This window comes from Notamacropus eugenii, chromosome 6, assembly GCF_028372415.1.
Source record: "Notamacropus eugenii isolate mMacEug1 chromosome 6, mMacEug1.pri_v2, whole genome shotgun sequence".
Lineage (NCBI taxonomy): Eukaryota > Metazoa > Chordata > Mammalia > Diprotodontia > Macropodidae > Notamacropus > Notamacropus eugenii.
In genome coordinates this window covers 376,746,238-376,763,560 of record NC_092877.1, presented here as the reverse complement: position 1 = coordinate 376,763,560, position 17,323 = coordinate 376,746,238, and the positions used below count along the sequence as shown (strand labels likewise).

Genomic DNA, 17,323 nt, shown 5'->3' with positions numbered 1-17,323 from the left:
TGACCACCTTCTAATCAGGGTTGTGCTGGTCAATGTTTAATAACTAGTTCTTTGAAAATACACCCTTAGATTTGGTTTGAATTAGGACTAATTGCTTGTTGTGCCATCATGTCAGACTCTTTGTAACCCCATAGACCATAGCACAACAGTCCTGAACTCGGTGTTTTGTTGGCAAAGATACTGGAATGATTTGCCCTTTCCTTCTTCAACTCATTTTACTGATGAGGAAACTGAGGCAAACAGGGTGAAGTGACTTATCCAGAGTCACATAGATAGAGTCTGAGGCCAGATTTGAATTCAGGACGATGAGTCTTCCTGACTGCAGGCCCAGCACTCTATTCACTCCATCATCTAATTTTCCCTAGCCTTCCTTTCCCTCCTCTATCCCACCCTTCTTTCCCTCTTCCTGCTATGATTTTCTTAAGATAGTCAAGGTGTAGCAGAACCACATCTAGGCCTTCTCTAACAGGACTCCTATTAACTCTGATGATAATATGGATGTGGGGTGGGGGAAGGGAGCACAGGTATCATTTTCCCATGTGTGACTGTAAGCAGTTTATGCTTATGCAGTCCTTTTTCATTGTTGATTCATGTTGGCTTCTTTATTTTTCTTCATGTGTTTGACCTTCCAAGTTTCCCCTCGGCTCCCATCAAGAACACTTGGAAGGTCCTTAGGACAAGAACACTCATGAAAGATCCATTCCCAGCCCCTCCCACCCCCACCCCTGCTACCATCACACTTGGCTTTGGTGGGTAAGTTGTTGTTGGCTGTAAGCCCATATGCTTTGCCTCCTGGAATATATATATAATATATATATTCCATGTTCTCTGCTTCTTTCCAGTGTTAGTTGTTAAATCCTGCGTGATCCAGACTGTAGCTCGTCAGTACTAGGATTCTTTCTTTTTGGCAGTTGACTGTATTTTTTCTTTAACCTCAAAGCTCTGAATTTTGATTGTGATATTCCTGGGAATTTTCACTTTGGGGTTTCTCTCAGGAGGCAACCTGTAGATTCTTGCAATTTCCACTTTGCCCTTAGTTCTAAAATATCTAGGTAGTTTTCTTTTTAAGATTTTGTGAAATATGATGTTTAAGCTATATTTTTGATTGTAACATTCAGATAGTCTAATGATTCTTTAGTTAATTCTCCTTGGCAATTGTTTTTGCCATGAGATACCTTATGTTTTCTTCTATTTTTTTAGCCTTTTGACTTAATTTTTTTCCCTCAAAATTCATTGGCTTTTATTTAGTCCATTTGCATTTTCAGGCAGTTTGTTACTTGGGCAAGATTTTGTGTCTCTTGTTGACATCTTTCCCAATTTTCCTCCTAGCTCTCTTTTCTTTTCCAATTTTCCTCAAGTAATTTTATTCGATTTTATTAAACAACGACAAAATTTTTGCTTCATTTCTTCTATGAATTCTAGTTGTGTTTTTGTCTGAGGTTTGCTTGTAGATGTTTTGGGGTCATTTTCTTCTTCTCCATTTGTGCCTTGAGTATCTTTGCCACCACTGGTTCTGAGCTCCTCATGATGGGGTTCTTGCTTTGTTTGTCCATTATTTCAGCCCACCTCCTGATTCTGGACTTGATGTCAAAGCTTTGCTCTGAAGCGTTTCTGAGGCAAATATCTGGTCTGCCTCATTTGCTGCTTTCTTGGGGTATTGAATGTTCTGCTTTTGTAGGATCTCAGGGACAGTTGGGAAACCTACAAGCTTTCAGTGCTCCCCAAGTGGTCTGATCTGGGGCCAGGTCTGATTGCTGGCCCCTGGGCTGACCTCTGCAACTTTCAACTCTGGGTTTGGGTCTGAGTACATGTAGATGTGGCTGCTGACTCTACCCTGTCAGTCAGCTGGAAAATTCCATTGTCTCAGAGCAGCAGAATTGTAGGCTTCCCTTTGGTCTGGAATTCCCACCCCAGTTATTCTTCTACAAAACGGATTAAACTTTGGAAGTGTGGCCCTGCCTTGTACCTCGAGTCTGAGTCATGTCTGCCTTTCCTCCTGCCTGGTACATTTGCTGTTATTGCTGGTTTCTGAACTTCCTTCTTTCTTTACACATGACCCAGAGCTTTCCTGCCTAGGAATGCCATGCCTGTGTGTAGGCCTGCTTCTTCCTCTGCTCTCTGTCTTCAGCCTTGGACCAGGGAGTGGACAACAAAGTTGCCAGTTCCCATCTGTTTTAGTTGCAAGGTCCCAATATGGGTGTGAGAGTGGTCTGTATCAGGGTCTGGAGGCTCCTCTTGCCCTGGCTCACAGCCTCTCCCTGGGCACTGGAGTGCTCACAGCCAGGCATGATTCTGGCCTAACCCTTTCAACAGACCTCTCTTCCTTTGCTTCCTTTGCTGTCTCCCTTTGCTGACTTGGACTGCATATATTAATCATTGTGACATTTTCTGGATTTCCTCTATAGGATTCAAACTGGTGCATTTTCTAGATCTCTTTGGAGAAGTTTGTGGAGCAGATTTACTATACTCCACCTATACTCTTGGCTTTGCTTCCACTGTCATTTTCCAAATAAAAAGTACACCTCGTCATCCAGCACACATCTATCTGCTCTGTCAGCCCTTGTTAGAATGTAAACTTCTTGACCCCAGAACTGGCCTTTTTTTTAAAAGCTTTTTTTTTCATTTAAAAATTTTGTACTTAGGGGTCTCTTTCTTTGATTTTCCTAGGATATGGACCTAGTAGTAGTGTCTCAGTAAACGGAGTTCTTAATTTTGAGGGAATACTTCCAAACTGCTTTCCACCACAGCAGGACAAATCCACAGCTGAATCAACAGTGTATCAGTGTGCCTGTTTTCATGCAACCCAGAACATTTGTCGTGTCCCTTCTTTTTAAATTTTGTCAGTCTGATGGGTGTGAGGTAAAACCTCAGGATGATTTAATTCATACTTCTCTATTAGTGATTTGAAACAAATTTTTTATATGGTTATTTATATGTTGTCTTTCTTTCTTTGGAAACTCCCTGTCCATATCATTTGACCAATTATTTATTGGAAGATGTCTCTTAGTTTTGTAAATTTGAATGATATCCTTTTATATCTTGGAAATGAGACCTTAATCAGACAAACTGAGGCAAATAGTTTTTACCAAGATAACTGATTCAAATGGACTGTTGACCTATAATTTTGTGTATGATCCCCAATGCACCGTAATGCTTGGCACATAGTAAATTAACACTTCATGGATTCTTTATCAGTCATTCATTCATCAGTTCTTGAGTATTGCCACATTTCCTACCAAGCGTGGGAAAAGGTGGAACAAAGCCCTGAAGATTTGACTTATTCCATTTGGCCCCTAGATTCTTTACGCCTCTAACTAGACATGGTTTATCTTAAATTAAAATAAACTTAGCTTTCATAAATGTCTTCTTTTGAAAATATATTTTGATCTTATGAAATTAACAAAATCTCCAAATATGGCCTTAGAATCATGGCGGTAGAGAACGCATTGTTCATGGGCAGCTGGGTCCCCTTGCCAGATAGGTAACTCAATTCATTTCACATCAATTCAGCAGTCATTCATTGAATGCTTTTTAGACATTTTACTAGGCTTGCTGGGCCTCCAAAGACAAACATCATAAAAGTCTTTGGTCTGATAGAGCTTATATTCAACACTGAGGGAAACAAATGAGAGTTACACAGACAGACAAATAGGAAGTATATGAAAACTGATTCAAAAGAATTGTGAGAAAGACAAAATACTTATTGAGGAGGTGGGTCTCTAGAAGTATCTTGAAGGAAGCTAGAATTCCCAAGAATTAGATGTGAGGAACAGTGTCTTGCAGACCTCCCGTAGGGATGTTGGGGGCCATCTATACCAAGGCTTGGTGGTAAGAGATGGAATAGTATAACAATGACCAAGTTGCTTTTCCTTTGTCAACTTTAGAGTCTCTCTGCTAATTGATAGGGTCGTAATGATCTCTAAGGTCTTGTCCCCTATGAATTATAATGAAGTAAGGTATTGTCTCTTTGTTTTTCAGATTTTAGATGACCCAGAAGTCAAGATAAAAGTCAAGATTCAGTCTTTAATTTATCCTGCTCTTCAGGCTCTTGATATGAATTTACCATCATACCGAGAAAATGCCCATATGCCCATTCTGAGAAAATTAGACATGGTTATGTTTTGGAGCACTTATTTCACCTCAGACAAGGCACTGGAGGAGGCCATGCTTGCTAACCAACATACACCTGTGGAATCAAGCCATCTCTTCCAATTTGTCAACTGGAGCACCCTGCTTCTTGAGAGGTTTCAGAAAGGACATCTTTACACCAACCCAATTCATGGACACTCTGACCTTGCAACAAAGTACCCTGGGCTCCTAGATGTCAGAGCATCCCCCCTGTTAGCTGATGATTCTAGGTTACAGGGTTTACCCTTAACCCACGTCCTCACCTGTCAGTATGATGTCTTAAGAGATGATGGGCTTATGTATGCCTCCCGCCTTAGGGCTGCAGGGGTCCAGGTAGCTCATGAACATGTGGAAGATGGGTTCCATGGAATCCTGTCACTCAGCAGGGATTTTAGAGCAGGCCAGAGGGAATTTAGGAAGTATCTGAGGTGGCTAGAGGAGAACCTCTAGTCCTCATTCAACTTCTCCACTTCACCAAGAGACATTTCTCGTGTGTGCAAAGCACAGCATTGGTTGCTGGCAGGGTTGGGGTAGGTTTGGACTTAGGGTTAGTAACTACACTATGACATTGTTCTGACTGCCCTAGACAGAAAATTGGTGCACAAATAGCTGCAATACAATGAAGTGAAGGGAAGAAATCATGCATTGACCTATTATCAAACCAAGTTTCCTAAGTGCTTAGGAGAAGTTCAAACCAGATGAAATGGGGATCCAGAGGATGAGCAGTGAAGCTCCTCTTCCATCCTGAGCACTTACCTTACAACCTCAACTGTCTACTGCACATGCCAACCTGGCTGTCCAAAGAAGAAAATGCAATGGATCCTGCCTCGCTGAAAACATTATATAAATGTCAGTGGTTATTGTCATAGTGGTAGCTTTTATCACAGCCAGCCTCTCCAACCCAACAGGCCCCAAAGTGAAATCTCTGTCCTCTTTTCTGTAAGTCCGCCCAACCTTTCATCATCCCGGTTTTTTGAGGATGTCCATCAGCTTTGAAACTTCCAAGTCACATCTGATTCTTTTTCTTCTTCATCCTCTAACCCCACAGCAGCCATCCAAGAAGTGGATCAGTTCTGCTGATTCTGTCCCTTCTTTGTTTCTCATGCTGGTATATTTGGGTTCATTGGTGGGTTAGAGGAAAGACCAAGGTTGTGGGTTCATATGGAATTTTGGTGAAGCTAGGACAAACATGAGCTTTTCTATTGTGTGGCACCATGAGGGGGTTGAAAAAAAAAAGAATTCACACTTATTGTATGGCAATAGAGATTCAGCCCCATAATGAGTTAGAGAAGGAAGGAGATGTGTATGACAGCAAAGATCTTAGTGGGAGTATTTGCTCAGTGTTGGGGGTCTGAGCAAGTAAATTTTATGTCCTCAAAATGCCCATTGTGGAGAACAGGTCATCAACGGACAGATGTGGGATGAGCATTCCTAATTAGCCCCAGAAGTGATGGGGAATTTTTCCAGGTCACTTATGGATACCAGACTTAATGTGGAGAGTTTCAAAGGCTCCAGGAATGGTTGGGGCTCACAGTTGCCAGTGGACTGGGAGTCTCATCCATTCCGGAGCTGGGATAGTTTAACAGCTTGACACAGGGTTTGAATGAGGCAGGATACTAGAAAAGTATATGCTGTCTATCACTGTTTATGTTTAGGGGCATTATGACAACTTAGCCTAAGTGACTTCATATGGGAGTTCCAACTACAAAACACAGAGTTCAAACAAAATCACAATGACCTCCCACACCCAATGCACATTTTAGAGTTAGGGTTAGAGTTAGGTCCCTTCCTTCATCACCACTCTAGCCCAGTATTTCCTTGTGTCTCAGTAGGACCACTGCTATATTTTCTCCTCTACTCTCTCTGCCTCCAGTCTCTGCTCTCTCCAATAGTCAACAATAGTTCATAAGTATTTATTCGGTACTTACTGTGTACCAGGCACTGTAATGTACCCACCCTGCACTCTTTAGGATCCAGAGTTTCCTTCGGAGCACATTTAGTCAGTCAATAAACATTTATTATGCACCTACTATGTGCCAGATACTGTGCTAAGTGCTGGATGTACAACAAGAGAGAAAAAGTCTCTGTTCTCAAGAAACTTCCAATCTAATGGGAAAGACAGCATGCAAACAAGTATATTGAGGATAACTAGGAAATGATGAAAATGAGTATTAAGGGGAGTTGGAAAAGGTTTTCTATAGAAGACAGGATTTTAGTTGGGACTTAATAAGCCAGAGAAGCCAGGAGGTAGAGATAAGAACAGAGAACATTCCAGGCAAGGGGGTGTAATGCTAAAGTAATTTAAAGATCTTCCCTGCCTCTTAACAGGACCATGTGACCTGCTTTGAGCTTTGGCCCAGTCCATAACTGGAGTCCCATGAAACCCATGGCAGGAGGAGACTGCTAACGGGTAGAGCAGGAAGAGAGAAGAAGGTGGAACTGAGAGAGGCAGCAGGTAGAGCAGAGCAGAGCAACTAGCATGGATGAGAGAGGGGCATTAGGCCTAAGGGAACTTGTTTGTGGGGAGAACTGATGGAGGGAAGGCTTGGGGATAATGTGTACAAACTTCCTTGTTACCATGCTAGAAATGGCTTTCTGGTACCTGAATAAATATTTTCATTTCATCTTTGAGGAAGACAGTTTATGTTTCATGAATTTACCCTGGAAAAATGCTTATTTATCCATAGTGGCTGCTTTGGGTATCACATTGGTGGTACAAGGGGACAGCGAGAAAAAATACTTGGGGCCCAGAGATGGAGTTTATTTATGTAATAGCCAGAAGACCAACATCACTGGATTGGAGAATAAACATTGTGGAATAAGGCGTAAGGAGAATAGAAAAGTGTATGTGTGGGGGGGTAGGTTATGAAGGGCTTTGAATGCTAAACAGAGCTTTTTATATTTGCTTCTGGAGGCAATAAGGAGCCATTGGAGTTTACTAAGTGAGTGAGGTGACAGTAGCAGACCTGTGCTTTAGGAAAATCACCTTGATGGTTGAATGGAGGAGAGACTGGAATGGGGAGAGATGTGAGGTAGACAGACTGCTCCCCCCAGCAGATTTTTACAACAGTCCAGGAGTAAAGTGATGAGGGTCTGCAAAAAGGGGGTGACAGTGACAGAGGAGAGAAGAAGGTGTATTGTAGAAATGTTGCAGAGGTGCCATTGACAGGCTTTGGCAACTACTTGGATATGGGGTGGGGGGGGGGGAAGAGAGCGAGGAGTCCAGGATGACTCCTTTGTTGTTGCCTTTGACAGTAATAAGGAAGTTTACTGGGGGAAGGGTTTTGTTTTTTTGTGGGGGGGGGGAGGTAAGGTAAAGAGCTCCATTTTGGATTTGAGTTTAAGATGTCTACTGGTCATTATATTGAAGCTGTTTGGAGGCAGTTGGAAATGTGAGATTCGAGGTCAGCAAAGAGGATTAGAGTTAGGGTCAGGATAGAATTGAGAATCACCAGCATCAAGATGAAGTCGTCAGGTGAAGAAGAGAAGAGGCCCCAAGGCAGGATGCTGAGGGACACCCAGAGCTAACACAAATGGCTTGGATGGAGGAGGCAGATGAAGAGTGGTCAGATGGGTAAGAGAAAAAAACAACAGGAGGGAGAGAGAGATACAGAGGCTGAGAGACAGAGAAACAGAGATAGATTGAGACAGAGATAGAGAGAGACAGAGACAGAGAGAGAGAGAGATACTGAAAACCTGGAGAGAGGGGAAGAGAATATGCCTTTCTCTAGTGTCAGGCACTGTGCTAAGTGCTTTTTACGAATATTTTATCCTCACAACTACCCAGGTGCTATTGTGATCTCCATTTCACAGTTGAGGAAACTGAGGCAAACAAAGGTTAAATGTCTTACTCATAGTCACATACTGGTAAATGTCTGAGGCCACATTTGAACTTAGGACTTCCTGACTTCATGTCCAGTGCTCTAGCCACTTGAGAAGAGAAGACCGGGGGAGGGGGAAGAGGATGATCAATGTCAAAGGCTGCAGAGAGGTCAAGAAGAATAAGGACAGAGAAAGGCTCATTGGATTTGTCAATTAAGAAATCTGGTAACTTTGGAGAGAACAGTTGGAGGAGCATGATGAGGTTGGAAGGAGAATTATAAGGGGTTAAGAATGAGTGAGAATACAGAAAGTAGTGGCACCTATTGGAGATGCCACTTTCACAGAATTTTTCCACAAATGAGAGAAGAAATAGAGTATAGTTAGAAGGGATGGAATTCAAGGGATGAGTCCTTTCCTGATCCTTCCAGAAATTAGTGCTTTTCTCCCTTCTTGCCCCTCCCTCAACTAGATGATACTTAACTTGTATATGTAAGAGACATGTATATGTGGCTGTTGTGTAAATATATTTAAAGATGTGGCTCGAGGTTAACATGAGTAGATACATTCTGAGGTCTGAACAATTTGGCAAAGAGTAGGAGGAGAACTAGAATGGCATTGCCAACAGCCAAGCTGGGGTGAGGGGCAAGCAGGAGCAAGGGACACTGAGGCAGAGAAATTTCTTCTCCAATCTCCAAGATGGTTATTGGACTAGAATTATATCTATCTGCAACCTTTCAACTATCTTTAATGAAGGGATGTAATCCTGGCTCTCAAGGCTTATCCTCTTCCTCAGTTGGTTATGTGAAAGATTATTTCCAAAAGACAATAGCAACTAGACTCACTTATACACATAAAACAAGTGGAATTCAGAAGAGAATACGGAATAATGAATGATCTCTTCAGCTAGGGTGAAATAGAATCTCCAGTCAGCCAAGGAGGCAGGAACAGTCTTAACAAGGGAGTTTACAAGGAGAGCCTTAACTCTTTAGTGTTATAAGTGCTAGAAGTCAGGGAACGTGATGAAGACTGGTTTCCCACTTGACTTTGGAGGCTTTTATTAGCTATTCAGAAATTCATGCCTCACCTCTGCCTCAGTCATGTTTCTCGAGGTTCTTACTCAAAATATATCCAACAAAATGGAAGTTACTTCTCCCTCGCATAGTGTCATGGTTCATCGTTCCCTTAGCCAGTTAAGGGTCATGTCTTCTTTGCATGTACACAACAGAAGTCATAGGGCTGTCCTTTAGGAAAAATATGCCTAAATTAGAGCCAAGAAATGACTACAGATATAAATATTTTATCACACATATATATGCACCTGTTGTTTCTACTGATAAGACAAAAGCTCTCCAATGCCTAGGATTATTTTATTTTGCCTTTATCTTTCCAGAACTTAGCACAATGCCAGGGTCACATTAAATTGAAGGAATCCATTGATCTAGTTGTTCCTTCCAACAAAACAGATAAAAAATTATCCATGTGTGCCAATCCCACTCAACTCTTGGGCATGCTCTCTCCTAATTTGCCATGGGATTGGCTCCACTGCTGGAAGCCTTCCTCATTTTCTCCTGAAATCAAAAGGATGAAAATGGATTGATGGGATGATCTACCAGTCATGCCTTAGTCTTGTGAAGTGGTCAGGCCATTTGCCCTTCTTAGCATACTTTTCCCTAATGACATCTTTTATTCTTGTTCTTCAGAATTCCTCACTGTGCTATGTGTCAGCCTCTTCACAACCACCACCCACCCTTCCATGATCTTCTGTGGGCTATTCACTTTCAGTTCTTTGGAGGTGTTTATGTCCCACATATCAGCCCCAGAACTGCAATGACCAGTTATTGGAGGAAGGAACATTGGCCGTAGCCAAGTATCAAGTACAATTAAAAAGATTATTATTGTAAACATCTATTTCTTGGCATCACAAGAACTTCCTATTATAAGTCTGATTCCTGGAAATTAATGCAGAATTAGCTAGAGGCCCATCTATTTTATCTCCTCCAACCCAACAATAGTCTTCAACAAGTAGTTAATAAACATTTGTTAAGTGCCTTTGATATGCCAGGCAACATCCCTAGCATTTATTTCACCACTGAAGCTAGATGGATAGTTAATAGAGAGCTGGATCTAGAGTTGGGAGGCATGAGTTCAAATCCAACTTCAGGTATTACTAGCTGTATGACCCTGGGCAAGTCATACACTTTATGCCTCAATTTCCTCATCTGTAAAATGGGCATAACAACAGCACCTACCTCCCAGGGTTGTTGCAAAGATAAAATGAGATAATATTTGTAAAGTACTTTGCAAATTTTAAAGTGATATGTAAATGCTTATTACCATTATTATTGTGTGGATGAAATTATATATTTTCCACTCAGTCTTGCTTAAGTATTGTTTTACAGCTTTCGTTCAAAAAGTACAAATGACACAGACAAAGAAAATTAGAGGAAAAAGTTTACCTGCTAACTTTGAACTTAGTTATTCATGCTTAAATTTATAGGTAGAGAATGTTATTTTATTTTCATAGAACCACAGAACTTTTAAGCTGGGAAGATCCTTAGAGATTTTTTAAACAAAGCTTCTCCTTTTAGAGGTGAGAAAGTAAAGCATGGAGAGAGTACATAGCAGAACTGTATTTGGCAGCAGAAAGCTGTGGTTTGAATGTGACCCAAACACAAAATAGTGATGTTATCATGAACAAGTCACTTCATCTCTGAGCCTTAGTTTTTTTCATGTGTAAAAAGAATCTGGCTAATTGATAGGGTTGTTGTGAGTAAAGTACTTTATAAACCTTAAAATATAACATAAAAGTGTTATCTTTATCACCATTGTTACCATCTTCATCATGACTATCACCTCCCTCTAAGGTCACGTAACAGGAGTGGTTCTATATATCATGTTTTCTAATTTGTTCTTTCTGCAATACCACTTTTTCACTTACATCTGAAAAACCTTGTGTTTTAGGAAAATTGGCATTAATGATCAAGGGTTGTCAAACAACATTTTCTTTGTTATTTTTCTGTTGTCTTCCCAGGAATGCTGCATAATTTTAATAAATGCATGGGATGTGTCTGGTTGGAAGAGAACCTTTCAATGTCTTCTAACTAAAAAGAAGAAGATTTTAATAGTCAAGAGACAAGCCCGAAGACATATTGCATTCTCTACATTTTTTCATGGAATTGCATAATGCTAAAGATGTGGTATTCAGGGGAAATGATGTATAAAAGTCTGCTTCTTTCCTATTATTAACAATATCAGGGATATCTTCTCCATTGCTGTATAAATTATTCTTCAAAAGTTTTATGTAAAAGATAAGGAAGTAGGCAGGTGGGTTAGTTATGACCAATATGTTTTCTGTCTGTCTCCATCTCCATCTCTGCCTCTGTCTCTCTATCTGTCTCTCTCGAACTCCCATACACATACATACCTATTTCTGGGGGTCGTACTTTCACATACTTTATGAATAAACCCCTCAATGTCCTCGCAAATATCTTATCACCAACATGGCTTTTCTTAAGTACATGGAGTAGAATTCAGCTGCTATCCCCTTCTTAATTCTCTTGAGTACCATTTCTACCTCTGGAATGTTGCAATTGCCTCCTAATTAGATTTTCTGCATTAAACCTGGACCTCCTCCAAGTCTTTTTCCACTGAGCTGCCAAAGTCATATTCCCAAAGCGTAAGTTGGATCATGTTATTTTCTTTCCCCCAAACCTCCAGTGGTTCCCTATTGTCTCTATCTCAGTGATCCTTAACTTTTGTTATGTCATGGGACACCTTTGGTAGTCTGCTGAAGCCTATAGATGGACCCCTTCTTAGTATATTTTTAAACCCACAAAATAAAATACTGCGGTTACAAGAATCCAATTATATTGAAATACAGTTATCAACATGACCAACAAGTTGGAGGACTAGATATTTTCTGTAAGTCTCATTAACTCTCAAAAACTCTCTTTCCAAGAGGAATTATGTGTCAGGGGAAAAGTAGTTCCAGCTATCTCTGCAAGTCAAGATTTCAAGAAACCTGACAAGGTATCAACCTTATGAATTAAGAGCAAAGAATGTTCATGCCTAAATCATTCTCTCAGGATCCCTCTCTATCCTCACACTCATAATCTCGCAGATTGCATAATTGGACCCCCTCACTTGTGTTCTAGGGCCATCTCTGGAAATTCTCTGTTATTGTTTCAGTTTTTACTAGTGCCCTCTGACCCAACCCTCACCCCACCAATCTGCATCTATAAAGAGAAGACCTCAACACTATCCACTCACTAATGGAAAAGAGGAAGATATAGAAAGGCAGGTACTCATCATAGAACTAAAGAATAGAGGGAACTTGGGCATTCTTCCAGTGTGCGTGCATGTGGAAATGCACAGGGTCTGAGGGAAAAGAGACTGACATTCAGTTCCATTCAGTCATTTTACCTCAGAAACCTCTCAGGCCAGTGAGAAGCTAATTCTCCAATGCTGAGATAGCTCTTTGAAATTCAGTACCCAGGGGACCCACTATCAAAAAGAAAGGAGCCAGAAAGTAAGCAATGAATGAATTAAAGGAAAAATAGCCAAACTTCCAAAGATCTCGGGAGAGAAAAATTCAGCTAAAAACCTATAGCATAAGCAAATCATCCAATAAAGAAGATATTAAAAATAGGAAAAGGAAAGAGAAGAAGCATTTATATAGTGTCTACCACTCACCTGTTTTGGCCTAACAACACCAAGAAAGCACAGGTGCTCCATCAGTCACCACCACACTATCCATATGTGGATCCATGTTACAATGGATGGAGAAGCTTTGAAGGCTGTGGATAAGTTCACTTGGTAATGTACTGTCCGGGAATGTACACATTAGCAATGAGGTTGAAGCACACACTGCCAAAGCTAATTCAGTATTTGGGACACTCTGGGGGAAAGAGTGGGAGAGAAGAGGTATTAGACTGACTAACAAACTGAAGGTCTACAGAGTCTGACAGTGCTGACCTCATTGTTGTACATCTGTGAAATCTGCATACTCTACCAGTGCCATGCCAGGAAATTGAATCACTTGCATTTGAATTGTCTTAGGAAGATTCTGAAGATCATCCAGTAAGGATAAGGTATCAGACACTGAGGGCCTTACTTGAACTAAACTCCTAAGCATTCAAACTCTGCTTCAGAGAGTGCAACTCCAATGGACTGGCTATGTTGTTCAAATGTAAAACATACATTTGTCAAAAAGACAATGTTATGGAGAACTCACACAGGGAAAGCGTTGATATGGTCGTCAGAAAAAATGATACAAGGACACTCTCAAGGGCTTTCTAAGGAACTTCAGAATTGATTGTGTAATGTGAGACACTGGCATAGGACCACTCATCCTAGTGTGCCCACATCAGAGAAGGTGCTGTGCTCTATGAGCAAAGCTCATATGAGACAGTTCAAAGGAAATGCAAGATGCGCAAACTTAAGAATGTCTATCCCAAGTGTTCATGTAGACTCTTTGTGCCCAACCTGTGGTAGAGCATTCTGAGTTCATATTGGTCTGATCAGTCACAGCTGGATGCACTGAAACTTGACTAAGCATGGTGATATTATTTGGATCCTCTTCGAGAACTAAGGATAGGCAATCAACTATCTGCCGGGTATTGTGCTAAGCACTTTATAAATATAATTTCAATTGATCCTAGAGAAGAAGCAAATAATTCAACAAAGATAGTCACAAGACATCTGAACAAGTGCCAATATTTCTTAACATATACTGTAAGAGAAAGGAAATTGAACCAAAACCTGATGAGTCATAAGACCTTATGGATTCCTGAGTCACCACGGAGCTACAGAATATTCCAGACTGGCATAAGAGAGAAATCAGAAGTTTGAATGAAGAAGCTAAAAGGCAGCAAGTGGCAGAATTAATGCCCTGCACAGCAAAATAATTAGTAGAACAGACCAACTTGAACATGAACAAACTGAAATAAAGAAGAGAAGCAAACATTAAAAGAACTTGTGATCTTGATCTAGAAGCAGAATGCAGAGACAACTTAAGGATCATACATCTCTCAGAAGAACAATACAAGTCAAAAAACAATATACCATAATGCAAGAAATAACAGGAGAAAACTGCCTAGAACTTCTGAATATATAAAAGTATAATAGGAAAGAATCCAGAGTTTGCTTCCAGAAAAAAAAATCTATGCTACATACTTCAAAACACATAGATTAAATTTGCAATTCCAATGACAATCACATTCTGTAAGTGACCAGGGGAAAAACTTCTAAATATAAAAATAAGGAAAATTTAAAAACACTAGACCTACACCCAATCAAAATTGTAGCATAGAATGGAAAAGTATAACCCAAAAAGCAAAGGAGCTGAAGAAGCAACCTAAAATGGCATATACTGTAAACCTATGCTTAATCATCAGTGAAAAAATACAGGTATTTAGTAAGAAACATTTGAAGCATTCTTATACAAAAGAGACTGAACATGAGTAGAGTATTCAATTTACAAAATAATAGAAGCACAAGAAAAATAAACAACTTTTTTTAAAAAATTATTTTCAGTTACATATAAACAAAAATTTTAATTTTTTAATTTTGAGTTTCAAACTCTCTTTTTCTCTCACTCCTCTTGCTCCTCCTTGAGAAGGCAAGAAATTTGATGTAGATTATAACATTTCCATATTAGTCATGTTGCAAAAGAAAAAGATCAAAAGAAAATAATAACAATAAAATTAAAAGATATGTTTCAATATATATTCAGATTCCATCATTTTTTTTCTCTGAAGCTGGATAGCATTTTTCATTATAGTCCCTTGAGAATTGTTTTGGATTATTGTGTTTCACAGTTGATCATCTAACAATATCCTACATTACTGTTTACAATGTTCTCCTGGTTCTACTTATTTCACTTTGCATCAGTTTATGTAAGTCTTTGAAGCTTTTTCTGAAAGCATCCTACTCATCATTTATTATAGCAAAATAGCATGTCATCATAATCACATGCCACAACCTGTTCAGCCATTACCTGATTAATGGGCATCCCCTCAATTTTCAATTCTTTGCCACCAGAAAAGAGCGAATTTAAATCTTGTTGTACACATGTATCCTTCTCCTTTTCCTTTGCTTTCTTTGGGATACAGTAGTAGCATTGCTTTCTCAAAGATGACCCACAGTTTTTATAGTCCTTTCAGCATAGCTCCAAATTGTTCTCCTGAATGGTAGGATCAATTCCCAACTTCATCAACAGTGCATTGGTGACCCTATTTTCCCATATCCCCTCCAGCATTTGCCATTTTCTTTTTCTTTCATATTAGCAATAAAATTTTCAGAGGAAGAAAAAGCAGCAAAATAAATTTCATCTATCTCAAGAGACTATTAAAATTGAGGAGAGGAGATCTAGAAAAAGACACATGTGGGGATTAAAACAGAAATAACAGCACAGCAGCTATTAAGATATTTCTAAAAGTATAGTAGAGGATAAAAAGAAAAGCAGAACTTAAAATAACATAGAAATCATGATTGAGGAGCAAACTTGAAACACTAGAGACCTAACTTAATGCTCTTCCTCACAGGCATTTAACTAAAGATTAACAGTGAAAGACAAAAGATAAAAAGGGAGATAGAAGGTAGATGGAGATGTGTGCTGTACTCTAATCAACTCAATGGTCAAAAATGAAGGGAAAATAACTCATAGTCTCTTAGCAAGAAGTACTCTAGGATTAGATGAAATGGCAAAAGAAGGAATGGAAATAGGGATAAAGAAAGGTACAGAAGCTGATTTAATAGAGGAGGAGGTCCTATTGAAAAATACTTCCATGGAGAAAGAGATATATGCTGTAATGGGATGTGGAAGGATTGAAATAGGTATAATCTGGAGGCATTTGGTGCTCAAAGACAGAAATCTTTCTGAGAAAATGTTCTACCTTTATGTATAAACTCCTCCCTCAAGAGAAGGGAAATTAGGTGCAGCCAAGATGGCAGAGTAGAAAGATGCATGTACTGTAGCACTTCCCCCACAGCCCACAAAATAACCTGTAAAAATGACTCTCAACAAAGTTTAGAGCAGTGGGAGCCACAGAACAACAGAACAAAAGAGGTTTCCAGCCAAAGGTAACCCAGAAGGTAAACAGGAGAGGTCTATCTCTGGGATGCTGAGCAGAGCAGAGTACAGCCCTGGTCATGCAGCACTGGGAGGAACAGGACCTGAACAGACCTCTGGGCAGAGTTACTATCAGGGAAGGTCCCAGATATCTCAATCCACAACTGAGAAAGAAAGTGACAAAGGTCAGTGGGGAAGGGCTTTCCCAACTGGGCGAGAGGGAATGGGGTTCCTCCAGCAATAGCCCCAGGTGATGGCAGAGGCTGTGGCAGCAGACTGTAAGCAGTTATGAAGGCTGGGAAGCAACCTGGATCCATTGTTTGGGCAGCTCAGCTTAAAGCCTCTGGTAGTAAGGAGCAGCTGATTTAAACCCTAGCCCTGAGTGATGGCCCTGCCCCCACCCAAAGTCCAGGGGAACTGAGCAGCTGAGTCAAATCTCTTGACAAAAGATTCAGATGTCAAGTAACTGACTGGGAAAATGCCCCAAAAGGGGGGAAAAATAAGACCATAGAAGGTTACTTTCTTGGTGAACAGACGTCTCCTCCCATCTTTTCAGATGAGCAAGAACAAGGCTTACTGTCACAGGAAGTTAAGACCCCTGCCTCCAGAGCTTCCAAAGTGAATTTAAACTAGACTCAGGCAATAGAAGAGCTTGAAAAGTGAGTTAACAGCTTGCTAAAGTAGAACCAAAAAAAATGCTGAGGAAAATAACACCTTTAAAAAGAGGCTAACTCATTTGGAAAAATAGGTCCAAAAATCCAATGAGGAGAAGGAGGCATTAAAAAGCAGAATCAGGCAAACAGAGGAGAGGTTCATAAACTCACTGAACAAAATAGTTCTCTGAAAGAGAGAACTGAGTTCAGGGAAATGAATGACTATGAGATAAACCAAGCAGTTACAAAACAAAGCCAAAAGTTTGAAAAAAAAAATAGAAGATAATGTGCAGCATCTCATTGGAAAAACAACTGACCTGGAAAATAGATCCAGGAGAGACAATTTAAAAATTATAGAACTACCTGAAAGCCATGATCAAAAAAAGAGCTTAGATATTATCTTCCATGAAATTATAGAGGAAAACCGCCCTGATATTCTAGAACCAGAGGGCAAAATAAATATTGGAAGAATCCACCGATCATCTTTTGGAAGAGACCCAAAAAGAGAAACTCCTAGGAATATTGTGGCCAAATTTCAGAGTTCCAAGGTCAAGGAGAAAGTATTGCAAGCAGCTAGAAAGAAACAATTTGAGTATTGTGGAAATACAACCAGGATAACACAGGATTGGTAGCTTCAACATTAAGGGAT

At 40.1% G+C, this 17,323-nt stretch overlaps 1 protein-coding gene across 1 annotated transcript in view; it reads left to right on the top strand.

Annotated features, from left to right (window-relative positions):
* The window catches only part of LOC140510260 (arylacetamide deacetylase-like), a 43,071-nt gene extending 35,852 nt beyond the window's left edge, over positions 1-7,219 (top strand). The window contains exon 5 of the mRNA XM_072618718.1: positions 3,979-7,219. Coding sequence (XP_072474819.1) covers positions 3,979-4,578 — 600 coding nt within the window. The 3' untranslated portion in view covers positions 4,579-7,219. The remainder of the gene's footprint in view (positions 1-3,978) is intronic.
* Positions 7,220-17,323: the final 10,104 nt, after the last annotated feature.